Consider the following 27,968-nt stretch of genomic DNA (forward strand, 5'->3'; position numbering starts at 1 on the left):
AAAACTCGTCAAATGGTGTCACATGTCTGGGGAGAGCTGAGGGCTGTGTTGGTGCTTGAGTCAGTTGCACAGCCGGGTTGCCAGGGAGCAGGCCCTTCCTCCCACCACCGGCTCTGGGAACCTGGAACAAAACTCGGGTGTTTGCTCAGGCCTTGGTGAGGCTGCCGCGGCCAGCCGGCGGGAGCCTCACGCTGTCGCGCCGTCACGGGCTTGTCAGGGCTGTGCCTCCGCGTCTGGCCTTTGTCAGCCCCAGCAGACATGTCAGAGGGACGCGGCCTGCTGAGAGGGCCTGGGCAGCAAACCAGACAGAACAGGGAGGCCAGGGATCAGCACGGAGGCGGGGGACGCCACATCCACCCTCCAGCCGTGTCCACCCCCGTCGTGTCCACCCCCACTGGGCGGTCCGGCGGCAGGAAAGTGTGAACTGAGTGGCACACGTTGCTGGAGCACGGCGGGTGCCTGCGAGGAGCCCGCAGGCCAGACTCAGGCACTTCCTCCCCGCGTGTGGAGAGCCGGCGGGGGCGGGCTTTCTAGACTGGGCTTGCTCCTGCCAGCTGGCCACAGACCCCCAGGTCCTAAGGGACACAGAGGCCAGGCATTTCTGGCCTCCAGGAGAGCTCTGGGCAGAGGCAGAAGGAGGCCATGAGTGGAGGGGGCGGGGACAGGGGAGGGGACAGGCCCGGTTATCCCGTGAGGCCAGCCACTCCTTGGGAGCAGGTACCCCCACAACCTGCCTGTAGGGGTGGGAGAGGCCCAGGAGGTGGAGACAGGGTTCCCGGAGGCCGCTCCTGGCCGCTTGCAGCCCCTCTGCTCGGTGGGGCCAGACGGCGTCCCTGGCGTGCAGGAGGCGGGCATCAGGCCAGGGCTTCTGGGGCCTTTTATGCCCCAGAATATCTGAAGCAGGAGAGATGAGAGGCCCCAGCCTCCAGGCCAGCCCCCAACCCCTTCTCTCCCTTCTGGGCCCTGATTCCCGCTCCGTAGAATGCAGGTGTCACGAAGGACTCTCAGGTTTTCAGCCCCACACTTGGTGCCCCTGGTTCTGCCCCCTGAAGGTCGGTCAGCGGGGGCCAGGCAGGTCTTCCGCCTTCCACCTGACCTGGCCGCTGGCCGCCGGCAGAGGTTGCCTAGAGAAAGCAGGCCGGGGGCCTGGCCCAGCCCCCTTGCAGCCCCTGGGTTCCCGCCTGAGTCAAGGGGCTGAGTCTCCCCCTCCTTCCCAGGGAGGTATCCAGACCCAAGGGAGGGGCGGAGATGCCTCAGGCAGGGGCTTCTGGCAGCTTCCAGGGGCTTTGAACCCCGGAGAGGCCGCTGCACTCTCCGCTCCTCCCCATCCTTCCAGGAACAGCAGCTCCCGGGCGCAAGGCTGTCCTGCTGGAAGGTGCGCGCCCTGCCCGCCCTCCTCCGCCCTGTTCTCTTTCTCCCTGGAGCAGGTGGAGCGCCCATGCCAGCGCCCTGAGCTGGGGCCCAGAGGCTCTGGAGAGCCTGGTGGAGCCCAGAGGGCAGGACTGGGTGGAGCAGAAGGAAGGAGGAGCACGTTGCTAGCGGGAGGACCAGGGCTGGCTCTGAGGCCGGGAAGGGGCGTGGCCCTAGTGGGAGAGTCGGGCCTGTCAGAGTGGATGCCCCCCCCGGGGGGGCCAGAGCGGTGGCGGGCGTGGGCGAGGGGCCTCGACGGCCAGTCGACGCTGTCGGTGAGACAGGAGGGGTGAGGGTCGGGCCCGGAGCCCCGTAGCAGGGGCGCGGGGAGAGGGAGGAAGAAGGGCCAGCAGCTGCGGCTGGACTCTGGGCTAGAGGGTGCAGGGGAGTCCGAAATGGCGGCCTTGAGCTTGGGGGAGAGCTGGTGCGGCCCGTGCACCCAGGAGCGGGGCGGCGGAGGAGACGGGCCTGAAGAGCCCGCTTGGCGGGAGGCTCCTTGCGCGGAGGCGCTGAGGGAGCGTGGAGCAGGCCAGCGGCTGTTGGAGCGGGAGAGCCCTTCCCCTGGGGGCAGTGTGGACGGGGTGGCTCGTGGGGGTCGTGGGGGCAGTGGGGGCCTCATCATCGATCCCCCTGAGGCACCTCTCGGGAAAGACAGAGGCGAGGGGGTGTGACTCCTGCCTGGTGGGCCGGGTCTCCACGAAGGGTCTGCGGTGGGGCCTCGCGCGGCGGGGGCCTCTGCAGGCCCTGGCGGTGCCCACGGTCAGCTGCCCCGGGCAGGAGGGGTCAGGGCCACGGGCACAGGCCTGGCGCGGCTGGTCTGACGGAGCCGGGAACGACCCGGCTCCTGCTGAATTAACTGCTTTGTTTTCTCCTGTCTTCACCCCTAGCTGGTTTGCCTTGCGCGGCTCTTTAACCTGACGTTAACACATTAATGGGCCTCCTCCAAGCCACCGGGCTCCTTCCCATCTGCTAGGGGATTTCCAGGAATGGGGACTCCGCTCCCCAAGGCCCACGGTGGAAGCAGGAGCTGCCCCCAGGCTGGCTGGCCTGGGCTGGGGAAACGGGCCAGGCAGCGGTAAGCCCCATCTGGGGGACTGTGCCCCCGTGCCCGGGGCACCCCTTCTCCGAGCGCAGCCCCGAGGGGCCTCCTTCCCGCCTAACCACCTTCCTGGATCTGCTGCGTTTAACGAGCTCTTGGTTTCAGATGCGCTGGCGTCCGGTGCAGAGGCCACTTGCTCCCGGCGGCCGGCGGGCCGGCTGGGCCCCCTCACTAGCGCGGCCTCCGGGCCCGAGGGCGGCCCGCTGCCGCTCCGCACGCTGGCCACTCCCACGTCCTCTCTCCTCGCTTTTCGGCCTAATGATTCCATTTGCTGTTTTTGCTTAGCTTACCGAGCAGCCGGCTGCCGCCCCCCGGCTCTGGAAGGTAAAGGCGAACATTCTGTTTCTCGGACTGCTTTTCTCTGGGCCTGGGTGCTGAGGGGCCTCTGGGTGGTGGCTGGTGCACGAGCCAGGCTGCATGGGGCGAGGGGTGGCGGGGGGAGCCCGGGCTGCATGGGCTGTTTGAAAGAGGGCAGAGACCCAGGGACAGGCGGGGTCCCCGAGGTGCCTGCCTGGGAACAGGCCGCAGGACCAGCCCACGGTGTCCCCCGCCCTGGACCCGGGGTTTCTGTGCCCGCACACCCAGATCTGGTCCTATCTTCTGACCACGGTGGCAGCCCCTACAGCCTCTTTTCCTTTGGCCCCGGAGTTCTTTTTCCAGCTCTTTCGGCCACAGCAGACCGGGGCGGGGGGTGGTGGTGGTGGTCTCACTGGGCCTGTGGGCCTTGCCGCTGAGTGAAGAAGGTCCTTTTGCTCCCCTGCTGGGGCCTGCCCTGTACCCCAGGCTGAGCTGATTGTGGTGACCTCAGTGGGGACATTTCCTGACCCCTCAAGCCTCACCCAGACACTGATAGAGCTGGGGAGCTGGCTGCAGCCCCTCGCCACAGAGAAAGATCTCGAAGAGCTGATCACGTCCACGGGGCGGTGGCACCACCCTGTCTGTGGGTGTTTGATGGGGGCACGCTGAGGAATCTTTGTCCCGCGGGGCTCATGGCAGAGACAGGGCTTCACAGCGAATCCAAGGTGGGGTCCAGGAGGAGAGTGTGGTGGCTGGAGGGGTGGCGAGGCGCCAGGCCAGGGCTGGCCCCGGAGAGCCCAGAGAAGCTGCTGCTTCCGGTGTTCTCTTGAGCCCCGTGACCAGGCCAAGGTCCCCTGAAGTTACAGGCTTGGAGGGACTTGGAGGTGGGGGGGCAGACTTTTCTGCACGGGGGTGTCCTTGCGGGCAGGGGCTTGGAGTCCCTCCCATGCCCCAGGGGCTTAGAGGGCGGGATGGGGCCCAGAGGCAAAGGTGCTGCAGGCAGGGGCTGGCCCGGTCGGCCGAGGCTCGGAGAAGGCAGCCCCGTGGATGGGTCCTCTGCTCTCCACCCTGCCCTGCATGCACCCCGCTGCTCCGTGGGGGAGAGATGGCAGTGGGCTGGGCACGGCTTGTCACTGGCTTCGTGGCCTAGCTTCACGCCGGGCACCTGTCCCTGCTGTCTGTGGAGGGTGGCCTGCTCACGGCCAGGAGAGAGCACCCCAGGCACTGAGCACCATGGCCGAGGGGTGGGCAGATCAGGACCTGGGTGGCGGGCACGTGGGCACGACACCCTGGCTTTGCAGGCCGGTCTGCTTGTGGTTGGTGGCCGGGTGGGTCCTGGAGCCGCAGCCAGACCCAGGACGAGTGCCGTCCAGGACAAATGGGGTGGAGCCATGCCCATTGCAGATGCCGCCCTGCTCAGGGCAGAATTCATGGGAGCCTCCTGTGTGATCCCCTAGGAAGAGAGCACCTTTGGGTGTAGACCTGGCCTCGGCTGGCTTCTTTGTCTATAGGAGCCTGTGCTGACAGCTGAGGGGCTTTAGGAGAGGCCCCTGAGCCCCTGGCCCCAAATGTCCTTGGGGTTGCCCCCTCACCTGAGATGAGGCTCCACCATGCTGGGGTCTCCATCTTGGAGGCTGGGCCTGTTCAAAGTGTCTCCCCTGCACGTGCTTCCCGGAGATCGGGGTGGAGGGTGACGCACAGCCCCCAGGACAGGATGGGGATGGGGTTGGCAGTCTGGGCTGTGCAGGTGCCACCCCCGCCTCTTGTGATGGGTCTGGGTCCCCACTCAGTCCTGGGGAACTGGCCCCGCCCCTGCCCTGGCCCCGAGCCCAGGCTCCGGCACAAGGATTGCTCTGGTGCTGGTGCGCGGCCTCGGGAAGAGGCTGGGCGGGCAGGGGGCGGCTGCCCAGGCGGTGCCGGGGTGGCATGGGGAGAGGGCTGCTCTGAATGGCCCGTTGCCTTTCCAGGAGCACCTTCTGCTCCATCATCGCTCAGCTCACAGAGGAGACCCAGCCGATATTTGAGACCACGCTCAAGTCCCGGGCTGTGTCTGAGGACAGCGACGTCAAGTTCACCTGCGTTGTTACAGGTAACGAGTCCGCCGGTTCCTCCCTAGCAGCAGGCCCCAGGGGTCTGGAGGAGCGGAGGGGGTGTCTGTGTGCCCCCAGGGGTGCTCTGCATGGGTGGTACATCTCGCAGGTGGTGGCTCTGGCACGCACGGTGCTCCATGTTCCAAGGGGAGCAGCTCTCCAAAGTGAGAGCTCCCAGCTCCTCCCCAGGTGGCCCCAAGTTGTGACCACGTGGTTTGGGGCCTGAGGGGAAGGCCACTCCAGTGCAGTGGGTGCCAAGGGGCGCTGGGCCTGGGCGCCGGAGTGTTAAGCAGGTGATGTCACCTCTCGGCGGCTTGTCTGTCAAGGATGTGACAGCGGCGCAGTAGTGAGACGGAGACAAGGATGTGCAAAGGGCGGTCCTGCCAGGTTAGGTGCCGAGGGCCACGGGAAGGGGGACTATTAGGTCCCCACGGCGCTCAGCTCCATGCGGGGGCTTCAGGCTGGAGGAATAAGAAGTGCAGGTTCTCCTGGGAAGGGCGAGGACGCTGGGAAGGTGCCCCAGTCTCTGAATGCCCACCCGACCTGCTTCAGGGCCTGCAGGGCCCTCAGCTGGGGACCTGTGCTAGCAGCAGGTGCAGGGGCCCAGGCAATCCCCTCTCTGGGGGGCGCCTTGGCCTCTAGGTGACCAGCTGCTGCTGCTGGGCCTGACTGTGGCCCTGCTCCTGCTCAGGGACGGCTCCCATGCGCGATTCTGGAGCCGCTGTTCTAGACCGCTGCGCTCCAGCCTAAGAACACGGCTGTTCAGGGCCAGGCCCCAGCCTGCCCAGCCTGTGCGTGATGCCGTGTGTGCGGTGCCCCCGACAGTATTACTGGATTCTTGCACAACACTGTGAAACAAGTGCTATTATCAGTTGGGTTTTACAGAGACTGGAGCCCATGTGGCGCTCGCCAGTCTGCAGCAGCAAGGGGAGCTGCCTGCTTCCTGCCGGGTCTGTGGTGCCCGCTGTGCCCGCATCTCCAGGGTTACTGTGGCTCTGAGGACTTTTTAGAAAATCTGGACTTGCTCATGACTCTGCTATTTCCTCTATAAATTCCTGAATTCTCCTTTTTAAAGAAAAGTAATTTTTATTTCAGCAAGTTAACACACGCATGTAGTTCAAGACTTCAGCTGGTACTTTGCAGGCATATGTCAAAATACAGTTGTGGCTTTGCCAGTTTGTCATCCCAGAAGCAAGTGCTTTGGGCTGTGTCAGCTGTTTCTTCCAGCATGTGGCGTTTCTGTGGCTGCTGCTGGCTCTTGAGTCTTCAAGTTCAGGTGCCCCCCAGTCCTGCAGGGTAGGCAGGAGATTAGCGCTCGTTACCAGCATTTTCACCCCCGCCCCTCACTTCTCAATATTTCATAATTTTTGCTCAAATCAGTGTTTACTGTTTCCCTTACTGTGCTTATGCGATACTCGTAACCGAACATTGTCACCACCATGATTTTATTTCTTATTTCTGTTTTCCCTAAAGTTAGTACTTTCCTTGTTTCTTTGCTTAGTCAGCTTTTGAGCCTCCACTGCTACCTTTTCTTATACTTTCTATGAACCTTTTAGGACAGTTGCTCTCCTTGGAGTCACGCCTTGGAGATCTCACCTCTTCTGCCTGAACTGCGGCCTTGGAGGCACAACTGGTGTCCCGGCCCTTTACTTTGCCTGTCTCGGGGATTTGACCCATCTCCTGAACCCTGTGTCTTCCTTCTTGGTTCACTCTCTGGCTTTTACTGAACTCCAGTATCCGCCAATGATTTCTTCAGGTCCTAAAGATGCGCAGGAGCAGCTATGGGGACCAGTTCTCGACCTGCCCCTCCTTTGAGTCATTCTGTCCCTTGTGACTCAGTTGCCCTCTGTCTTGGGGACAGAGGTCATCCTGGGGACTCTTCACCTTCATCCCATGGGTCCCCTTTACCTTGGGCCTGTGATGAATTTTTATAGTCCACATTTTTTTCTCTCTCGGTTTAAATTCTTGTTTTTTAGCTGTCCAAAAACATTAGAAAAATGCCTTTTTTTCCCCTTCTTTACTCTTGATGGGGTGTTTAGCTGGGTATAGAACTCTGAGTTTTCTTTCTGTATTTTGAAGACACTGCTCCATTGTCTTCCTGCTTCCCATTGCTGTCCAGAGCAGGATGGCAGTTGGAGTCCTGATTCATGAGCCTGGTTTCTGTATCTGGAAGCTCGTAACAGTGTCTGACCTGTTACAACCAAGGATGCCTCTCAAAGTGGTCTCATATCCTAGCATCTTGCACTCCTTCACTCTACAAGCTCTTTGTCCTAGGGCACCCGAGATGGCTGATGCTGACTCCTTCTGTCCTTTTCCTCTGCTCTTTCTGGAAGCCTGTCATGTATTATCTGCTCCCTTTGTTTTGTTCTTTTATTTTCTTATCCTTTCTTCCCCTTTCATGTAGTTGTCTTTTTGTTCTATTTTCTGGGAGATTTCCTCAGTGTTACCTTTCAACCTTTCTATTGAAATTTTCATTTCTTTTTTAAAATTGAGGTATGGGGCCTACCCTGATGATGCAGGTGGTTGAGCACAGTGCTGTGTGAAGCTGTCTACAGCCTCTGCAGCATGGGTTTGATCCCGGCCTGCTGGCGAGAATCCCACATGGCGCAGCAGACCTCTCCTGTCTTGCCTGCTGCTCCCCTCAGCAGTGTATTTCAGTAGATCTGCCTGTCCTGCTCCCCGCTGTGTCTCTGATGAATCTTCTCACCCTCCCGCGCATCTGGCCTGTACCCTGGTTCTTGTATGTATGCATGAATAAATAAATCTTAAAAAAAAATTGAGGTATGACTGACACATAACATGAGTTTCAGCCTACAACCTAATGACTTAATATTTGTTTCTATTGGGAATGTTTTATTTTTTTTTTTATTTATTTTTTTTTTTTATAGAGGCATGTTTTATTTATTTATTTGTTTGTTTGTTTGTTTTTTTGTTTATACATGCACTGGGTACAGTCAGAAGCGCGGGAGGGTGAAAGAACTCACCAGAGCCAGAGCAGGGAGCAGAGCAGGCAGAAGGACCGAAGGACACTGCTGAGGGGAGCAGCGGGCGGCAGGAGAGGTCTGCGCGCCATGTGGGACCCTCCTCTGGTGGCTGGGGAGCAGCCGGGGATCGAACTGGCAACGCAGAGGCCGCGGGCAGCTTCGCAACCCAGCGCTCAACCGCTGCGCCACCGGGGAGGCCCACTATTGGGAATGTTTTAATTAACACGCACCACCACACATAGCTACACATTTTTCTCCTCCTGATAAGAACTTTTATGATCTATTTTCTTAGCAACTTTCAAATATGCAATACAGTATTGTTAACTGTAGTTGCCATTCTATACTTTATTATCATATCCCCAGCATTTATTTCTGTTATTATTGCAAGCTTCTACTTCGGACTCTGTTAAGGTTGCATCTGAGTGTGCTTCTAAAATCCTTTTCTGTAGCATCCAGTTCTTTTCATGAATGTAATCTCTTCTCTTAGCTCCCTGAGACTAAATGTGCCTTCTCCCTGCACAGCCCATGTTTCTTCCAATCACCTTCTTTCTAGTTAATTGTTTTGGTGCTTAATCTTTTCTTCACAGGCTTTCCTCAGCTACCTAGGGATCTTGGACTGTCAGATAAGGGTTAATGTGAGAGACCAAGCAGCCAAGTGGAAGTTCTGGTGAGGCGGAGGGCTCAGAACTCAGATGTCTGCTGTGGGGTGACTGGGTGACACTGTCGGCAGAGAGAGTTTTTCCGTCCCTTCCTCCAGGACTCACTCCCCTCCCTTGTGGGTGCTCTTCCAGGCCTTGACTGGAGGGAAAGGCTTTCTGGGATTGATGTGGATTGGGGGGCTGGATGGGCTCTCAGCATAAAGCACTTGTTGGGGGCAGATGGTATCACCCAATTCTGAGCGTTTAGACAGAACCAAGTTGCTGAAGAAATCAAATGTAATGACCGCTGGAGGCAGACACATCCGCACTGGTTCTGAACCCCCAGTGAGAGGAGCGCTGACAGACGGGTAAGGAAGCCAGGGCCTTGTTAGATAGGTGCCAGCTCGTGAGCCTGGGTGAACCACCTCGTCACTCCCTTTCCGTCGGTGTGAAGTGGGGACCAAATGCCAGCTCGCCTGTTTCCTGGAAGAGAGGGGTGGGCGCCTGGGTCCTCCACTTACCAGCTGATGGCTTTGGGCTGATTTCCTCTTCCATAATTGGGGTTCTTAACAGCACCCTCCCCGGGGGATTTTTCGTGAGGATTAGATGAGACAATACATGAAAATGCTGGGTTTCACACCGGCTCTTGTGTGAGTCTTCAGGGAAGCTCAGCAGTTGTTTTACAGGCCTGTCAGACTCGCCAGAGGGAGGCTCTCTTTAGACGGTTTCTGAGACCGCTGGACACGCACTCGTCACTGCCTTTGTCTGGGCTTCTCCGGCCTGGGGTGGGGGTCGGGGGTGAAGCTGCAGTTCTCCGAGCTGGTCCCACTCGGGTCTGCTTCCGTGTGTGAAGGAAGAGGCAAGGTCTTGGGCTCCAGGACCACATGAACCACGTGGTTCTCCGGCCACGGCCACGTGCACACGTGTGTGCTCACGAGCTCCCCGCCGCCGCCAGGCACTCCTGGGCGAGCACGTCTGCTACCCGCACAGGGCAATGAAACAGAGTTTGCACTGCCCGGGGGCCAGGACACATCTCCTCCACGAGCAGCGGCTTCAACACCTGCTGTTGCCTCGGAGCCCTCAGCTGCGAGCGGGGCCCCCACTCCTGAGGAGGCATGGAGGCTGGGCCCAGCCACGTGGGGGGTCCCCTCGTGTCCTCCTCCTTGCCCTGCCCCCTTCCACTCAGCCTCGTGGACTCAGATGCCCCGGAGGCGAGGCCCTTGGGGGCAGGCCCTGGACCGGCCTCCGAGGGGGCCCGCGCAGAGATGAGCTCATCGCCCGGGACAGTGAGGACGCCTGTGCCGCCGCCGGCCACGCGCGCTGATGTAACCAGGGCCTTTAGCTCACAGTGGAAACATGGGCTCACTTTACAGTGGGGGCTGCCCAGAGTTTGTTCCCGGCCCACCAGCTGCAGCCTCGCCTCCCGCTCCTCCCCGCCCCGCTGTTATTCCCACCCACCTCTTGTTGGCGTCTCCCTCCTTCCCTTCCTCCCTCACCCATGGGCGCAGCCAGCAGATTCTCACCGAGTCATCCTGTGGGCCCGCCCCTCGCAGGCAGCAGGGACCAGGCAGGTGGCAGGGGTGAAGCTGCAGGGGAGGGACGGCTCCTGCCTGTGTAGAGCAAGGGTCGGGGGAGCAGACCACCAGCCAGTTGTGGGGTCAGGAGGGGCAAGGAGGTGCAGGCGGGGAGCCCACGTGTCTGGAAATCCTGCCCAGCCTCCAGGGCCATTCAGATGCCCAGAGGTGCTTCCCGCCCCTGCACCCCCATCCAGGCTGCCCTCCCTCACTGCTGTGGGGAGCTTCGTGCATGTGAACTTGGCCTAGGCACATGGTTCTTGAGCCAGGCCCAGGGTGCAGCCCCGCGGCCTTGGAGGGATGCCTGCGTGACACCACATGCGTGTGCAGGAAAGCGCGCGGGGGCAGGACCAAGAGGAGGGTGCTGTTCACTGTGGGGCAGTAGGGAGGCTGCCCGGAGGATGCTCAGCAGATGCCCTGGCTGAGCCCGAGGCAGCGAGGGCCGTGTGGCTGGGAGCAGTGAGCAAGGTGGAGGCCGAGGAGATAAAGTGGGGTGCCAGGGCTCAGACCCTGAGGCCTCAGCACGGAGGGGCTATTGGGGTTTTTGGAGCTAAGGAGCACCCTTCCTGCCCCCATTTTCTAAGGCCCTCTGGCTGCTGTTCTGAGAAAGGGCCGCAGAGCAGCCGACGGCAGCCACTGCGAGGAGGTCGCGGGGCTCCGAAGGAGACCCGCCAGGGAGGTGGTGGGAATGGCAGGAAGTGGCCAGCCTCCCAGTGTCCTGTGCAGGGAGGGTCTGCGGGGCTGGCTGACTGGGTGGACGAGAGGAAAGAGAGGAACGCGGGGCCGCCTTGCGTGTCTGGCAGTTGCTGGTGCTGGGATCCGCGGGAACCAGTGTGGAGAGGGATGGAGTTTGACTCGGGTCGTGGTCGCCTCGATGCCACTGGACCTGCAGGCGCCACTGTCAGGGGTGCCCTCGAATGACAACAGGGAGGGGAATCATGAGCACACGCATATTTGGAGGTGCAGGGTTAGCCCCCTTTGTGTGGCGAGAGAATGCAAAATGGTTCTGCCTGAGGCGGGGCACCTAATATCCAGACCTCAGTGGAGAGTGGCCAGCCGAGAGGGGCCAGGGCAAGGGGTGAGGGTGCAGGGAGCGCGGAGGAAGGAGTGGCGTGCAGGAGCGAGGAGGGCCAGGCTTTGGGAAGTGGGTAGGTGCGGCCAGATTGGGTGGATGGGGTGTGAGAATGACCAGGGTCTGCCGGTGCCAGGCAGGCGGTGTAGACCAGAGCAGTTCGGAGCCATGGTGGGCAGGAGGCCCGCTGGCAGAGAGGGAGTGGAGCCGGGGTGGGAGGGGAGGCCCAACAGCTCTTTTGAAGCCTTTTTCTGTGAAGGAGGCAGCGGAGCGTGAGGGCGGGAGCTGGAGGAAGATGCGATCCCCATCCCTGGAAGGGCGGTGGCAGAGCACCCGCGAGAGGGGGTGGGCTATGCGGCTCTGCGGAGGTGGGGGGCTCGGGAGGCTTGTTTGCTTCTGCCTGTAGACAGCAGGGCCTGGGCCAGGTGGCGCCTGCCTGTGAGGGGCCTATGTCCTCATTCCTGCTGCACACCCGCCCCGGAAGCAGAAACCCAGTCTGTGGAGCCTCTCGAGGGACAACACCCTCGGCTGGCAGGTCAGCAGACGCCGGGTCCTCCAGGGCGAGCGTGTTAGGAATCTTTGATTTCTAATAAATACTGCGCATCAGTTGGTCTCAGCTTAAGACATCTGCTGGAGAGGCCAGCTGGCTGTTGGTGGACCTGACCACTACTGCAGCCCCAGCGAGGGGTGGAGCAGCCTTGGGGCGCGCGTCCTTCTCCTGCCCCTTGTTCTGTCGTGAGCACCAGCTTTGCCTTCCCCACTCACTGCGGGCCAGGGCTGTCTGCACGCGGCAGGGCATGGCCACTCCTCTGGCCCCTCACAGTTCCACAGCCAGTCACAGGGCAGGCCTAGTCCCCAAATTCTGGGTGAGAGAATTGAATTGGATGAGGTGGTTTGGGTGTCCCTGGCTGGACAGGCCAGCTGCGGCCAGGGAAGCAAGGAGACGCGACTCTCCACAGCTGGTGCCCGCATTATGGGCAGGGCTGGCAGACCCCGAGCCGGGCTGGGCAGACACACTTGATGGGAAGGTGGATGCGGATGGGGGTGCACAGATGGATGGGGGTACCTGGATGATGGATGGGGGTACAGGGATGATGGATGGGGTGCACGGATGGCTAGATGGGTGATGGGTGGATGAACGGATGTTAGTTGTATCGTGAAATGACAGAACAACCAGAAACATGGGGCAAAAGGAGGGCTCTGGTAGTGGAGGTGGAGCGTGTGGGCGGGAGGACACAGCTGTCACCAGAGTGAGGACAGAGAACCGGCCACTGAAAAAAAGCAGCATTTCACTCCCATCCGAGGCTTGCTAGGAGCTCCTCGCTTCTCGCCAGGAGGCTAGGAAGTGTCTCTTCCATCTTTACCTTCCAGCTGCTGGAAAGGGAGTTTTGGCCAGACGGGGCTGACTTCTAGAAGGAGGCTGGGCCCTTTGGCGTGTCTGCCCAGCCCCGACTCCGTCACGGAGCCGTCCAGTGTCCCCAGTGGCCTGGGGAGGCCCTGGCATCTGGTCTCACCCCCCACTGGTGTGGAAATGGCCTCCCCACAGCCCAGTCCCTCTTCCTTCCTAGGGTACCCGGAGCCAGAGGTGACCTGGTACAAGGATGACAAGGAGCTGGACCGGTACTGCGGCCTGCCGAAGTACCAGATCACCCACCAGGGCAACCGCCACAGCCTGCAGCTCTACAGGTGAGGGGCCGCCTGCCGGCCAGCCCACCCCAGGGCAGCACAGCCAGACACGCAGCCCGGCCTGGAGCTCAGGGGCTGTGCCGCTGAGCTGACCACCTGGTGAACCGCAGCTGCCCGTGTCTGGGGCACGAGGGGCGGCGGAGGGAGCACTCTTGACAGCCAGACAGCTGATGGTGACCAGAGAGGGCCTGACCCAGAGAAGCATTTTCCATGAGGTCAGCTGCCAGAAACAGCTCCCGTGTCATCCTTATTTCAGCAGGGGCCGTGCGGTCACCTGCTTCTGCCGAGAGCGCTCCTGGGCCAAGTCTAATCCCTCCTGGGACAGCCCGACCTTGGTGGCTGCCCCAGCCTCAGTTTCCTCTGCTGTCATGGGGGGTGCTCAGGTGGTGACATCGTCAGCCGGAAAGCGGCAGGGTTGGGGCGGGGAGGCGTGTCCTGTCCCGAGGCTTGGGCTGTGGGCCGAGGGGAGCGCTCTCACGCCCCTGCCTCTAGGTGTCAAGAAGAAGACGCCGCCATCTACCAGGCCTCTGCCCGCAACATCAAGGGCATCGTGTCCTGCTCGGGGGTGCTGGAGGTGGGGACCATGACCGAGTACAAGATCCACCAGCGCTGGTTTGCCGAGCTGAAGACGAAGGCCACGGCCAAGTTACGCGAGCTGGAGCAGGGCTGGACGCAGGGCCGGGAGGCCGTGGGCGAGGCCGACTCGCTGCGCAAGCTGAGTCCTGACCGCCTGCAGCGCAAGCGGCGGCTGAGCGGGGCGGCCGCGCCAGGGCCCCCCGGCCCCAGGGAGCCCGATGCAGGACCCCCCGCGGCCCGGCAGGAGGGAGAGACAGAGCCTGGCCAGCTTCCAGGACTGGGCCTGGTCAACAGCTTTGCCTCCGGAGGGGTGACCACCAACGGGGAGACCACCCCTGAGAATGGGGAGGCTGCGGACGGGGGCCTATTGACGTACCTCTGTGAGACCATGGAGCGGGGTCCTCAGGGAGCCCCCCAAAAGGAGTCCGGGGCCAAGAAGAAAAAGAAGGTTGAGCAGCCTGAGCGAGGTCTGCGGAAGGCAGAGGCGGAGCAGACAGCGCGAAGCCGCCCTTCTGAAAACTGTGTCCCTGGTTCAGACAAGCCTGTCTCCGCCGGGCCTCAGGGGCCCCGGGACATGGGGCAACTTCAGACGCAGCCCAGAGGCAGGGCCGCACAGGGCCCCGGGGCCGCTGAAACAGAGAGGGCCAGGAAGCCAGGCCCTGCTGCGGGCGCTCAAGACCAGGCCCAGAATGGCCCTGTCCCTGCTCGGGCCCCCGCCCCTGCCCACCTCCCTGCTCCTGCCCCTGCCCCAGGGCCTGCCCCTGCTCAGGCCCTTGCCCTAGCCCCTACCCCTGCCATAGCCCCAGCCCCTGTCCCTGCCCGAGTCCCTGCCCCTGTCCCTGCTGCCCAAGTCCCTGCCCCAGTCTCTGCCCCCACCCCTGTCCCTGCCCGAGTCCCTGCTCCTGCCCCTGCCCCTGCCCCTACCCAAGTCCCTGCCCCAGCCCCAGTCCCAGCCCCAGTCCCAGCCCCAGTCCCAGCCCCTGGCCCTACTCAAGCCCCTGCTCTAGCCCCTGGCCCTGGCCAGGACATGTATTTCTCCCTGAAGGACTTGTATGTGGAAAGCACCCGAGGAGCCAGGCCTCAGGATCAGGAGGGGCCCTCGGGGAAGGTATCCAGTGAGGCCAGACATGGCGGGGGGCCTGCTGCCCCTGGACAGCCCACACCTGCCGCACCCCCCCCACCGATTCGGCCTTTCAACAGGAAGAGATTTGCTCCCCCCAAGCCCAAAGGGGAGCCGGGCACCACCAGCCAGCCCAGTGCGCCTCCAAGTCATGCTCCAGAGCCTGGGGCCCAGAGCTTCGGGAGGGCCCCCCCTCAGGCCTCTGCCGTCGTGCCCACCGCCCCCACCCGACGGAGACACGGCCCTCCAGACAGCCCCCAGCAGGGGCCAGCAGGCCGCAGGACCCCAAGAGAGGTACGTGTGGGTGCTGGGGTCCTGGAGGCCGCCGGGGAGCTGCCCTCGTGGGGATTCTCGCAGCCAGTGAGCAGCAGGCTACTTAGAGGAGGCTGGGGGGGTGGGTGCGAGGGAAGGTGGTGGTGGCCTGGAGCAGGGACCAGGCCTGCTCCCCCGGCTCCACATACCAGGTATGGGCGGCAGCCTGCTGTCCCGCTGGGGGGCCAGAGGAGAGTTTTCCGTGACTTCCCTGCAGCAGCGGGGCGTGAGGGCTGTGGATCGGGGAGAGCTGTGGTGGCGGCGGGTCTCGGTTAGAAGGTTTCACAGATAGCAAGTGTCTGCGGGCGGAAGTCTGGGTCAATCTGGGTTTCATCTAAAATTTTGGAGTCAGGTGCACCCCTCCTGCAGCCCCCCCAACCCTGGGGGCTGGGGCAGGAGGTGCAACCACGGGCCAGGGCGGAGCTGGGGTGCTGAGCACAGGTGGGGCCTGCCAGGGACCAAGTCACCAGCGGCAGGGGCCAGGGGTCCCCCTGATGTGAAGAGGCAGCTGCCTCGCTGGGGCAGGAGGCGCTGGGTACCAGGGCCAACAGAGGGCACGGGGCCATGGGTACCCCGCTTCGAGAGGGGCGCGTGGGTGACGGTGTCGAGCAGCTAGGAGGACCACGTGGAGGAGCACTTCCTGTGCCGGGGGGCAGAGTGACCGCCGTGGGCCCCAGCGAGGACGTCGGCGTGTTTCGGGAGGCGAGGGTGAGACCCTGGGGTGTGCTGGGGTAGGAAGTGGCTGCGGATCCAAATTCCCACTGCCCTGGGGTCCTGTGTTTCCTGTGGCCAGAAGGGGCCGCCCGGGCGGCACGGCCGTGGCTCGCGGGGGATGACACTGTTTCCTGGGCTGGAGAGAGCAGGGGCCTGGGTCCCTGGACGCGGGAGAAAGGGCAGGGGGGCGAGACGGCGTGGATGGGATGGCCGGCCCCTCGGGACACGCGGGGACATGCAGGGCAGGGAGGGGCCAGGAGGGACGGGTGACTGCGGGGTGACTGCGGGGCCTACGGCAGCGGGGAGGAGCAGAGGAGGGGCTCTGTGGGGAGCCCTGTGGGGCAGCGTACGGGGGTGCGGACGTGGTTTTTTCAGTGGGTGTTGGAACTAATCTGGGGGGCAGCAGTGCAGGGGCTCTGGCGTGGGGTGCTCCTCCGGCCAGGCTCTCGAGTCTGTGGGTGACCAGCCCCTCCTGCTTGGCCTTGGACTTTGGGCTGCTGGGGTGGTGAGACCCTGGCTCGGCTGGCAGGACACTGGCCGGCCGCGGGGCCTCGTGCGGGGACGGCCTCCTGGGCCCGGGGAGCGCGTCCGCAAGCCCAGGCTGGCCACCAAGGGGAGAGGATCCGGCTCTGGGCCTCGGGGGATCACCCTCCCCGTCCCGGGGTCCACCTGGTTCCTGCCTCTGCAGGTTTCTTTTTTTTTTTTTTTTTTAAATGTAGATTGAATGATTGACTTTATTGTTTTATTTATTTATTTGTTTTGTTTATACAAGCACTGGGTACAGTCAGAAGCGTGGGAGGGTGAGAGAATTCACCAGCGCCAGAGCGGGGAGCAGAGCAGGCAGAAGGACCGAAGGACACTGCTGAGGGGAGCAGCGGGCGGCAGGAGAGGTCTGCGCGCCATGCGGGATCCTTCTCCGGTGGCCGGGGAGCAGCTGGGTATTGAACCGTTGCTGCAGAGGCCGCAGGCAGCTTCGCAACCCAGCGCTCAACCACTGCGCCACCGGGGAGGCCCAGGTTTCTTTTTTTGTACTTAAACTTGTGAAGTGCTTCCTGGGAAAGAGGCAGCCCCCTAACTTCTGTGCTTATTTTGCAACTGTTGCTTTTTAGTAACAGCTAAGTTTAATTGGTTCTTCATATTTTCATTCTACCAAAAGTTCTTTAAAAACCCACGTGTTTTTCTGGTTCTGAAAGAAGCAGTGTGGTGGGGGGCACGTGGGGAACCTGGACATTCAAAGGGGAGAGAACAAACCCGCCTCAAAGCCACGTCCCGAGGCGCCTGCGCGGGCTCGCCTCTCGCTCACACGGGTGTGCGGGTCTCAGCGCTCACCTGAGTCGCTGGGACTCGGCTCTGCCTTCCGCTTCCTTCACCTCTCAGCCCTGCCTGAGCTTTCCCCACGGCTTCTGAAAATTCTCTGAAAACCTCATCTTCTGGGGGCCTCCCTGGTGGTGCAGGCAATTGAGTGCAGCGCTGTGGAGCCGTTCGCAGCCTCTGCAGTGCCGGTTTGATCCCCGCCAGCCGGGGAGAATCCCACATGGCGCAGCAGACCTCTCCTGTCTCGCCCACTGCTCCCCCCAGCAGGGTATTTCAGTCATTCTGTCTGTTCTGCTCCCCACTCTGTCTCTGGTGAATCCTCTCATCCTCCCGCGCCTCTGGCCTGTACCCCGGTTCTTGTATAAATAAAATAAATCTTTAAAAAAAAATAACTTCATCTTCTGGTTGTAAAAAGTGCCATAATATGCATGTTTTCGCCATTTCGGCTGTAGTATCTTTATTTCCCTTCCTGTTCTAAGGTTTAGGATTAATCTGTATGGTTTAAATAATTTCTGTGTTTGAATTCTCATTTGATGACTTTTAAATTCACCTGTGTGTGTGGTGTAGCATTCCTCGCCTCCATTTTTATTACTAAGTAGGCAGTTCCCCAAGGTCATTCGTGGGATGTTCAACCCTTGTCTACTAATTTAGGGTTCTTTTGTGTGTGTGTGTAAAAGAACTGGGGTGCAGGCCAGAGGTACAGAGCGGGAGGTGAGAGGACTCACCAGAGACAGAGTGGGGAGCAGAACAGGCAGATCTACTGAAACCCACTGCTGAGGGGCGCAGCGGGGAGACAGGAGGGGTCTGCTGCGCCCTGTGGGTAGCTCCCTGGCTGGGGATCGAACTAGGCCGCAGTGGTGATAGTGCTGAGACTCAGCCCCTAGGCCGCTAGGGAGGCTCTGGGTGATTCTTTATATACTAACTTTTACCAAAGTGCACTTCCAGGCGGGGGGGGGGGGGGGGGGGGTGGTGTTAGGGTAGGACCTGGGGAGAGGCCAGACTGGTTGGCAGTGTGGGTAAGATTTATTACTGGACGTACCATAGTAGGGAAAGTAGAAATAGCATTTTTTTCAATACGAAAGGAAGTCTGTAACAAAAACTATAGATTCAAAAAGGTAACAAGACGGGATTAAAAATTCCAGCAGAGAACTGGAAGCTATAAAAAATGCTAAGACTTGAAAGTGAACCAACTGGGAATCGGGAGCTGAAAACGCAGGAGCGGACGTGGTCAGTCACTATGACTAAGCAGCGCCATCCTGCACCCGCCATCAAAGGCCGCTGGAAACATAGCAACAGGCACGGGGTGGCTTCCATAAGCGGAGAGCAGCAGACAGCTGTGCAGGATCCAGAGGCCTCTGAACTGGCAGTGGCCACCATCAACAGCCGCCTGCAGTGGCCCCGGTCTGGACTGAACACAGGAAGAGCGGCGTGACCATCAGTCGGGGAGGGGGCTCGGGAGGCCCCTGAGTTCAGGTGTGAGGGCCAGGAAACAGCTCTCTTGAGTGAGCGGGTGGAGGCCACAGGAATCTGAGCCCTCGAGGACCTGTGGCCCCAACGAGGGACTTCTGTTACCCTCTTGCTCTCCTCGGAAAGAAATCTCCACCTTGGGGGCCTCGCCTGGTGGCGCAGCTGGTTGAGCGCAGCGCTGCGAAGCTGTCTGCAGCCGGTTCGATTTCCGGCAGGCCAGGGAGAATCCCACAGGGTGCACCAGACCTTTCCTGTCGCGCCAGCTGCTCCCCTCAGCAGTGGATTTCGGTCTGTTCGCCCTGTCTCTCTGGTGGATCCTCTCACTGTCCCACGCCTCTGGCCTGTACCCCAGCTCTTGTATAAAAATAAAGATAAATCTTTAAAAAAAAAAGTCTCCACCTTGCCCTAGCACACGGTCCTCGCCTCTGACGGTCTTGGCAGAGAGGGGCATGTGGCCCGAAGTCTGAGAAAGAGCCCCGGGGAGCAGGAAGTCAGGGGCTCTGGAGAGGGAGGAGGCCGGAGGCAAGGGTCCTCCGAGCTGTTCAGCCGCCTGGTCCTGCACAGCCCACCCCAGACTTTAAGAGGCTCCGAATGGACGGAGAGCTCACTCTGACCTGGTGACCCAAACCTGCGTCTGAGATCTGCCCATCCAAGTGCCAGCTGACCAGGGGTGGCACACACAGGACAGGCCTGGGGAAAAGACACCTTTGAAAACGGACTCGCCATCCAGATGACTGCCGCGGGGGGCTGAGGATCGCGCACCCTGACCACGACCACGGGGGCAAAGCCAGGAGCACCAACCCCTCGTGGGGTTACTTACGGACTGGAGTCTCCTGAGAGTCATGATGTCCAGGATTCAAAAGAAATGACTTGGAATGTGGAACATCAGGGAAAATCCAGACTCACTGGGGGACGGCTGAGGAGCGCCGGCGTCGAGGTGACACGGGTGTTGCACCTGCCTGACCCGGAAGCAGCTCCCGCAGCGACGTGATGAGTAGGGGGTACGTCTGGAAATAAGTGAAAGGTAGAAAGTCTTGGCAAAGAAATACAAGATATAAAGAACCGGACATTAACTTTAGAACTGAGAAATGCAGTAACTGAAATAGCCCTGCTGGCCGGCGTGATGACCCTAAAGGCACCGGGGAGAGTCCATGGCCTGAGGCCAGGCTGCCAGGAATTACTCACTCTGAATAGCAGAGAGGGGCCCCCAGCGCCAGCCTCCTGAGATGGGGCGGTGGGGGGGGGGTGGTGCCGCAGAAAATATCACTGCTGCAGGCATCAGACGTGTCTCCAATTTGGCAAAAGACACCAACTCAGCAAACTCCAAATAAATCCCTTCCCGCCCAGTTCCGCATCGAGAACCATCACAATCAAGTTGCTGAAAACGAAAGACAAAAGTCTCCAAAGTAGTGAGCGAAACCAGGCAGGTTACGTGTAGTGACGCTCACACAACCGCAGATTTCTTGTCAGAAACCGTGGCGTGAAAGCGCAACGATGGCCCAACCGTCGAGAGAGAGAGTCTCTAGGTCTACACTGAGCAAAAACATCATTCGGATTGACGGGGAAATGCATCCCCTAGGAAGGGCGAGCCGGGGGCTGCTCGGGGGCTGCTCGGGGGCTGCTCTGGAGCTGCTCAGGGGCTGCTCGGGGGCTGCTCGCCAGCAGGCCTGCGCTTGAGCAAGCGGGGCCTCCCCTCCCCTCCCCTCCCCTCCCCTCCCGTCCCCGCGGCCCTCGGGCAGCTCCGCAGGCCTCCCGGGGCCGCTCTCCTCTCCGCTCATGCACAGGCGGATCACGTATTTTGTGCTTTCCCCACGAAGCTTGCACGCTCCATTTTTTATTTTGTGTTTTGCTTTCATGGGCGGCCTTTACTTTATTCCTTGGGAGCCGGGGGGCCGCGTGGCATAGGTGGAGCTGGGGTGATTGCAGCCTGTTGCCCTTGCGAACTACGCTGCCATGAATGTCCCTGCATGCAAGTCCATTTGCTTGTGAAAGTTTGTTTGTAGGATGAATTCCTGGGAGTGGAATCATTGGGTCACAGAGATGAAGTATTTTTAGCTCCAGCAGCTGAGTCCAAGGTGCTATCTGCCGAGGCGGCGCCAGGGCTGTTTCCCCATACCTTGACCGGGGGAGAATGTGTGTAGACGTTTTGTTCTGTCAGCGAGGGCTTTTAGCCTTATCCCCTGAGTGCTGATAAGCCACTGAAAGGTTTCTAAGCAGGGGCGTGTCGCAGGCAGAGGTGTTTTGGAAAGGCTGCTGGCTGCAGCGGGCTGGTCAGCAGAGGCGGGGCCGGCGTCGTGGGCACCGGTTAGGATTCTTGGCGACAGGCGTGATGCAGCTGTTGGCAGCTGGGCTCAGGGAGCCGGCAGTGGGGACAGAGATGGGCGCTGAGACTCTGAGACAGTGGGTTCCCGGGGACCCGGGGCTGAGCAGCCTGGGTGGCAGGGGCTGGAAACAGCTTTAGCTAAAGCTCTGTTTTCATCAGGCGCCCGTGCAGAGTCAGCATTTTCTGCGTAAGTGTGCCCATCTTATGCTGGCATTAAGAGCTCCTCGCGCTGGGAAGTCAGGCGCTAACAGAAGGTTCTTGGCTTCCTGGCGTCAAAGCACTTTGATTGTCAGTGTCTTCCCGGCCGTCAAAGTCGGAGGGGAACGTGATAGTCACCAAACTATTTCTTCCCTTTCCAAGAAACTTTATTTTGACTACAAATTCTTTACTCTGCTGAGGTGAGGTTGACTTTTCTGCTGGCCCGCAGGCGGGAGCGTGGGGTCAGAGTTTATGCCGACTGAGGAAGAGCAAAGAGCAAACTGAGATGTTGAATGGGTCGTTCGCTCCTGGCGCGGTGACCAAAATCTTCAGTGACCCACTGAAGGCTGCGTTATTTTTACTATTTTGTGATGCAATATGAGCCCACACTCCTGTTACGGAAACAGATCCGAAATAGCTCATGACGGCAAACTCAACTATAAGTTTATGGGAAATACGAGTGGCGCGGGGCACATGAAACCGTAACACGCAGATGGAGACTTCTACAAGGTGACCGGATGGTCGCCAAGAAGACTGCAAGGGTGACGAAGGACGGAGACGCTTGTGGACCAAGGTGACCTGGCTGGACACATTGGCCAGACGGGATGAATGTGGACTTTATCTGCTTCCTGACTTAGGACGCCAACTATTTAAAACAGGAAATAGTGAGGGAAATTTAAATGCTGATTGAATATTTTTTTTTTTAAAGATTTATTTTATTTATTTATGCACACAAGCTGGGGTGCAGGCCAGAGGTGCGGGAGGGTGAGAGGACTCACCAGAGACAGAGTGGGGAGCAGAACAGGCGGATCTACCAAAATACACTGCTGAGGGGCGCAGCGGGCGAGACAGGAGAGGTCTGCCGCGCCATGTGGGTAGCTCCCTGGCTGGCCGGGGATCAAACTCATGCTGCAGAGGCTGTGGCCAGCTTCACAGTGCTGGGCTTAACCCCTTGTGCCACCAGGGAGGCCCCCAAACTGGCCCTTTAATTGTACCTAAGTGATAGGAGAGCAAAGAGTGTGGGATTTGAAACCAAACACACCTGCTTCCAAACCCTGAACTTAATTTCTATCTGACACCGGATGAATCACATGGCGGGTTTATCTCTGCAGTGGGGACAGCGCTAACATGGCACATTGTTAGTTGTGAGGCAGGAGCCCCATTTGGGGCAGCACAGCACTGGGGAAACAGTGGCTCAAAGAGCGGCCTCACAGGGCTTGCTGGCCTGTGGGTGTCATGTGCAGCTGCTCTCCCTTCTGGACGCACCGTGCTGTCCCCCACAGTGGCCAGGCAGGGGACCCCATTCACTCTGCCCTGGCAGTGATGCCCGCGTGGGCCCCTGTCCCATGCCCTCACGCATGCTCCTGCCCCACCCATGGTCCAGCCGCATGCTTAGCCGGGGGATTGTCCAGAAGCCTGTGGAGCAGACGCACTCCCTAGATGCAGGGTCAGAGGTTACATGACACCTGGGCAGGGTCTTTCAGGAAAGGCAGGATGTTTTCAAGGGCTTAGGGTGGCTGGGTGGGGGGCTGAGGGGCTTGGCCTGGGAAAGCAGGCGGTGGGATTCCCATCGAGAGTTCTGGACGAGGCCGGGCCAGTTGGCTGCAGTCGCACGGGGCCCTTGGCTCACGCCGCTAGACTCTTGCTTCTGTTCTGTGTTCATAGGTCCAGGAGTCCCAGGTGCCTGCGGCCTCTGCCTCACCTACCGGCAGCTGCGGCCCCGAGTCCATGGAGACAGAGTCTGAGGTGGATGGGCCAACACCTGCCGACCAGGGGCCCAGAGGCCAGGGGACCACAGGGATGGATGGGAAGAAGCAGGCGGATGGGAGGACACAGGGTGACAGAGCACGGACAGTCCAGAGGACCCCGGCAGACAGGAAGAAGCAAGTGGACATTGTGACACGAGAGAATGAGCAGCCAGAGCCAGACAGGAGGTCCCCGGAGGGTGCGCTGATGTGGGAAATGGCGGGGACACAGGCCGAGGAGAGGACGAGGGAGGACAGGAGGACACAGGCCGAGGAGAGGACGAGGGAGGACAGGAGGACACAGGCCGAGGACAGCATACCCACAGCCGTAAACAGTCAGCTGGAGGAGGAGTCGGGGTGCAGACCCAGCCTGCAGCCCAGAGCCCCTGAGCTCCCACCTGCAGAGGACCCCAAGACCCCTTGGATGGTTGACTGTTGTGAACGGACCCCGGAAGGGTCGTCTGACCCAGAAAAACCGGGATTCACGCTCAGATGTGCCGAGGTGGCTGTGGCTGCCTCCGGGAACCCTGAGGAGACCGCGCTGGGTCCCCTGGCTGGGAGCCTCGTGCTCCCGGGGCAGCGGCCCCCCGAGGCGGACGTGGAGCAGCCTGGTCGAGAGCCCGTGAGGCCAGCCCAGGCCAAGGACAGGCCAGAAGACGGCCTGTCGCAGCTGCCCCGGGAGGAGGCACAGCGGGCCGAGGCGCTGTCTGAGGCCCGGGGCGGCTCTCCCCCAGCCGGTCTGCAGCCAGGGGTGCCCGCTCTGCCCCCTTTTCCTGGAGTTGGCCGGGCCAGTCGCTCCCAGGAGGGACTGTCCAGCACCCCGGCTTCTCTGCCCTCTGGGGACCAGGCCTTGCTGAGTTCTGCCCCCTCACTGCACCTGGGCCCGGGGGGCCCCCTTCAGAGTTGCCCCACAGAGACTGTGGTGGCCGGGAGCCAGGGGGCCCGGGCCCCGGGACCAGACAGCCGCCCCCCGCGCCCCCTGAGCTGCGACCCCGGCCTCATAGATTCCCTGAAGAACTACTTGCTCCTGCTGCTGAAGCTGTCCAGCACCGAGGCCGGCGGAGGGGGCCCAGACCCAGAGTGCCCGGGGGGAGCTGCGCCCGGGGCCCTGGCCCCTGCGATGGAGGTGGCCGGGCTGAGTCCCCGCACCTCGAGGCGCATCCTGGAGCGTGTGGAGAACAACCACTTGGTGCAGAGTGCGCAGACCCTGCTGCTCAGCCCCTGCACCTCCCGCCGCCTCACCGGCCTCCTGGACCAGGAGGTGCAGGCCGGCCGCCAGGCGCTGGGTGCTGCCCGCGGCCCCGGGCCCCGCACCCTCGCCGTCCCCGCCATCGTGGTGGGGGAGGGGAGCCCCAGCCTGACTGGGGAGGGGTCCGGTGGGGAGGGGGCCGTGGTCTTCTCCAAGGGGCCCGGGTCCCTGGGCACCTCCCCAGAGAGCAGCAGTGGGGGGCCGCCCGGGGTGGCGGGGGTGCCGGGACCCCTCCCAGCAGCCAGCGGAGCCCAAGAGCCCCCCCGTGAGGAGGCGCTGACTGGCCTCCCCGCAGCCACACCCCAGGAGCTAGCTCTGGGGGCCCGGAGGAAGAGATTTCTCCCTCAGGTCAGAGCCACAGGAGATGGGGAGACAGCCAAGCCTGAAGAAAGGGAGAGCCCCACTGTCTCCCCCCGGGGGTCCAAGAAGGGCCTGGCGCCTGGGTCCCCGGGGCCCCCGGGGCGGGAGAAGCGCTCCCCGACCCAAGGCCGGAAGGCGGACACGCTGCAGGTGCCGAGGGCCGAGGAGGAGCCAGCCGCAGACCCGGGCGCCAGCCCCCCAGCTGCAGACCCGGATGCAGAGCTGGCCCCAGAGGAGACCAAGCCCAAGAAAGCCCAGGACCTGCTGAAAGGTACGCAGTGGGGGCAGGGCTGCACCCCCCAACCCCGGCATACACCCTGGGTCTGTCACAGCCCCTTCATGAAGGTTGTGCGAGCCTCCCTGGCCTGGGCGCCGGGGGCCGGGGCGGGGGGTTGGCGCTGCTGCATGTCCTGCCCTGCCCCTTGGGCCAGTGACCGAGCTGCTCTTGCCATGGGGGTGCCCTGGGCCAGCCACCCCTGCCTCACCCCAGCCCCTCTGCAGGCAGAAGCGGGGCCTGGAATGCGGCAAATGCAGACCTGGTCCCCCGGCTTCCAGGCTCCCGGCCGAGACCGGTGCTGTGGGGGCCAGGGCCCGCCCTGGACAGGCCCTGCCCGGGTCTCTGCACGCCCCTCCTCAGCGGTCCGCACTCTTAGCCCCGCAGGTGATCCGGAAGATCCGGGTGGAGCAGTTTCCTGACGCCTCTGGCAGCCTGAAGCTCTGGTGCCAGTTTTTCAACGTCCTCAGTGACTCTGTCCTGACCTGGGCCAAAGACCAACACCCAGTGGGCGAGGTGGGCAGGAGGTAAGCCCAGGCCCCGCCCGCCGTGGTCCTGCCTGCTCTGGACCCGCCGCTCACTTAACCCTCCCTGTGGGCCTCATGGGCCGGCGGCTCCATGGCACAGGGGACATGAGCCAGAGGCCCCGTCCTTGGCCCAGGCCCCGCCGCTGCCCGGCTGCAGGGCCAGGCGCCTCACGGGAAGGGTCTCCTCCGACAGTGCAGGGGACGAGGGGCCGGCCGCCCTGGCCATCGTGCAGGCGTCCGAGGTGGACTGTGGCCTGTACCGCTGCACCATCCGCAACCAGCACGGCGAGGCCTCCACGGACTTCCACCTCGGCCCCGAGGGTGAGCGCCCCTCCGCCCTGGGGGCTGGCCTGTGTGGATGGGCCTCGGCAGAGTGGCGCTCAGCCCCCTCTCTCTCCCTCAGTGCTGTCCAGGTTCGTTTCCAGAGAAGAAGGCGAAGGTACGTGCCCTGGGGGGGCAGGGCCCCCCCACCTCCTGGGAGGCCTGGCCCGGTCCCACTACACTCCCCTGGCCCCGCGAGGCCTGCGGCCCCTGTCCACAAGCCTCGGGCAAGCTGGTGAAATGGCCCTTCCTCCAGGGCTCGTTCAGGCTGCTCCCTTTGCAGCGAGGGCCAGGGCAGGAGGGATGAGGGACCCCAGAGCACAGCCTCCCCGACGCCCACCCAACCCCCAGAGTGGCTCTTGGTGGCCCGTGTGGAGCTGTGTGGGGAACCGGCCGCAGACACCCTCAGGCCCTCTCCGGGGAGACTGAGCAGCAGCGCGTGCTCAGCAGGCTCCCTGGTGGTGGTGGCGCAGACCTTGGTCAGCAGGGGTCAGACGGGGTGGCAGGGGCAGCCAGGAGCTCCGAGTCTCCCACCTCTCCCTGTCCCCCCAGTTGGAGAAGAGATCGAGATGACCCCCATGGTGTTTGCTAAGGGCCTGGCTGACTCCGGCTGCTGGGGGGACAAGCTCTTCGGGCGCCTGGTGACCGAGGAGCTTCGCGGGTGCGAGCGCGGGGCCGGCCTGCAGAAGGCCTCCCGGGCCCAGGTCATCTACGGGCTGGAACCCGTCTTCGCGTCGGGCCGCACGTGCGTCATCAAGGTGTCCAGCCTGCTGGTGTTCGGGCCCAGCAGCGAGACCTCGCTCGTGGGCAGAAACTATGACGTCACCATCCAGGTACCCCACTCCGCCCGCCTCCCCCAGCCAGCAAAGGCCATGGGGAGCCTGGCGGGCGGGGCCCCCTCTGGCTCAGCAGGCTGGACCCCAGAGGCGACATGGGGCTCTGGGAACTGCAGCTTCAGCGCCATTTGGGGTCAGTTTCCAAATCACGTTTCTGCAGCAGAAACCTCTCGTGTGGCCCTGGCATGGCACCCTAACATGGGGCCACGAAGGGTGACTGGGGGGTTGCCCCACCCTTCCAGGGGCCCTCCTCTCCGAGTGGCCCTGGTACTCTCATTGGGCCTCTGGGGAAACTGCTGGAAACATGTCCAAAGCCTCTTGTTTGTAAACGAGGAAAATGAGGTGCAGAGTAGGGGACATGAAGGGGGGAGCCCCGGCACCTGGCCCTCCCTTGGAGTGGGCACCACAAGGGCCGGGCCTCCCTCTGACCCATGCCCGCTGCTGCCTGCAGAGCTGCAAGACACAGAACATGAGTCGGGAGTACTGCAAGATCTTCGCGGCGGAAGCCCACGCTGTGCCCGGCTTCGGGGAGGTGCCCGAGTGAGTGCCAGCATGGGGCCTGCCCAAGGGCCACAGGCGCACCTGGAGCTCTGCGCGGGCAGGGCCCTGAGTGCCGCTGTGTGCAGACGGGCCACAGCCCGGCCAGGCTGGGCCCAGAAAGAGGCCCCCCTAGTCTGGGGGCTCAGGATGCCAGGCCCAGCGCCAGGAATGCTCTGCCTCCTCCCATCCACCTTCCTCCCCGCCCCTGCCGAGTCTGCTGGGTGCAGCTGGGCCTTGCTGAAGGAGGTGGGGGAGTGGGTTGGAATTTGAACACTGACTTTTGAGTACTGGGGTCCAGCTGGCACTGAGCCTCCGTCTGAGGGAATCCTCCCGAGCACAGTCTCCCGGGGCCCCGGGGGGGTCCATCCTGCTGACCTCAGGGCCCTCTCCCGACCTGGACTCGGCGTGGAGTGCTCACTTTGCTCCTCTGGGTCTGAGCCCCCGCCCCAGGGCCCACGTCTAGTTCCGAGCAGGGGTCCGGGTTGGGGCCTCCTCTCTGCTCACTGGGCTGGCCTCCTGCAGGATCATCCCCCTGTACCTGATCTACCGGCCCGCCAACATAATCCCCTACGCCACCCTGGAGGAGGACCTGGGCGGGCCTCTGGAGACCTTCTGCTCCCGGGAGTGGAGCAGCGCTATGGCCCCGGCGGTGGCTGATGGCTCCGAGGCCCGGCAGAAGTGCCAGACCTTCCAGCACTGGCTGTATCAGTGGACGAACGGCAGCTTCCTCGTCACCGACTTGGCAGGTAGGGGGTAGGGACCCCGCAGGCGCCCAAGCCCTGGCCCAGGGGCACCCTCCCACTGGCCTCCTTTGCGTTCACGTGACCCGGTGGAGCCTGGACCTTAGGCTGGATGTGGAGATGTGCCAGCCGCACCCACCTGGCGCCACGCGGGCCGCAGCAGCTGCAGTGCAGGCCCCGCTCAACTGTAAAGGCTTCCGTTTCAAAGAACATTGCAGGGGCCCTGTTGGAAACCCTCCACATCGCTCTGGAGTTCTTCCTGCCTGCCCTGCGGCTCCGCGCAGGCTTCCTCAGCAAGCGTCTTCCACCAGCCCACGGCTTTCTGTCTCCTCCTCCTCAGGCGTTTTTGTCTTTATCGTAAACACTGGTTTACAACACCGTGTGTGACTGAGGGGAACAGGGTGACACCTCCTCAGATGTGCATTGCCACCCCACCCACACCATCCGAGCACCCACAGTCCTGAACCCCTCCGCCCTTTGTTGCCCCTGCTCCCACGCGAGC

At 62.1% G+C, this 27,968-nt stretch overlaps 1 protein-coding gene across 1 annotated transcript in view; it reads left to right on the top strand.

The window, feature by feature from the left end:
* ALPK3 (alpha kinase 3) overlaps positions 1–27,968 on the top strand; it is a gene marked incomplete at both ends in the record, with an annotated part of 30,996 nt that overhangs the window by 1,052 nt on the left and 1,976 nt on the right. The window contains 13 exons of the mRNA XM_084254112.1: positions 2,795–2,833; positions 4,774–4,895; positions 12,733–12,850; positions 13,343–14,124; positions 14,434–14,840; positions 15,384–15,566; positions 22,540–24,499; positions 24,882–25,029; positions 25,223–25,350; positions 25,433–25,468; positions 25,903–26,183; positions 26,638–26,726; positions 27,249–27,472. Coding sequence (XP_084110238.1) covers positions 2,795–2,833; positions 4,774–4,895; positions 12,733–12,850; positions 13,343–14,124; positions 14,434–14,840; positions 15,384–15,566; positions 22,540–24,499; positions 24,882–25,029; positions 25,223–25,350; positions 25,433–25,468; positions 25,903–26,183; positions 26,638–26,726; positions 27,249–27,472 — 4,517 coding nt within the window. The remainder of the gene's footprint in view (positions 1–2,794; positions 2,834–4,773; positions 4,896–12,732; positions 12,851–13,342; positions 14,125–14,433; positions 14,841–15,383; positions 15,567–22,539; positions 24,500–24,881; positions 25,030–25,222; positions 25,351–25,432; positions 25,469–25,902; positions 26,184–26,637; positions 26,727–27,248; positions 27,473–27,968) is intronic.

The sequence above is a fragment of the Talpa europaea genome (assembly GCF_964194135.1).
Source record: "Talpa europaea genome assembly, chromosome: 14".
Lineage (NCBI taxonomy): Eukaryota > Metazoa > Chordata > Mammalia > Eulipotyphla > Talpidae > Talpa > Talpa europaea.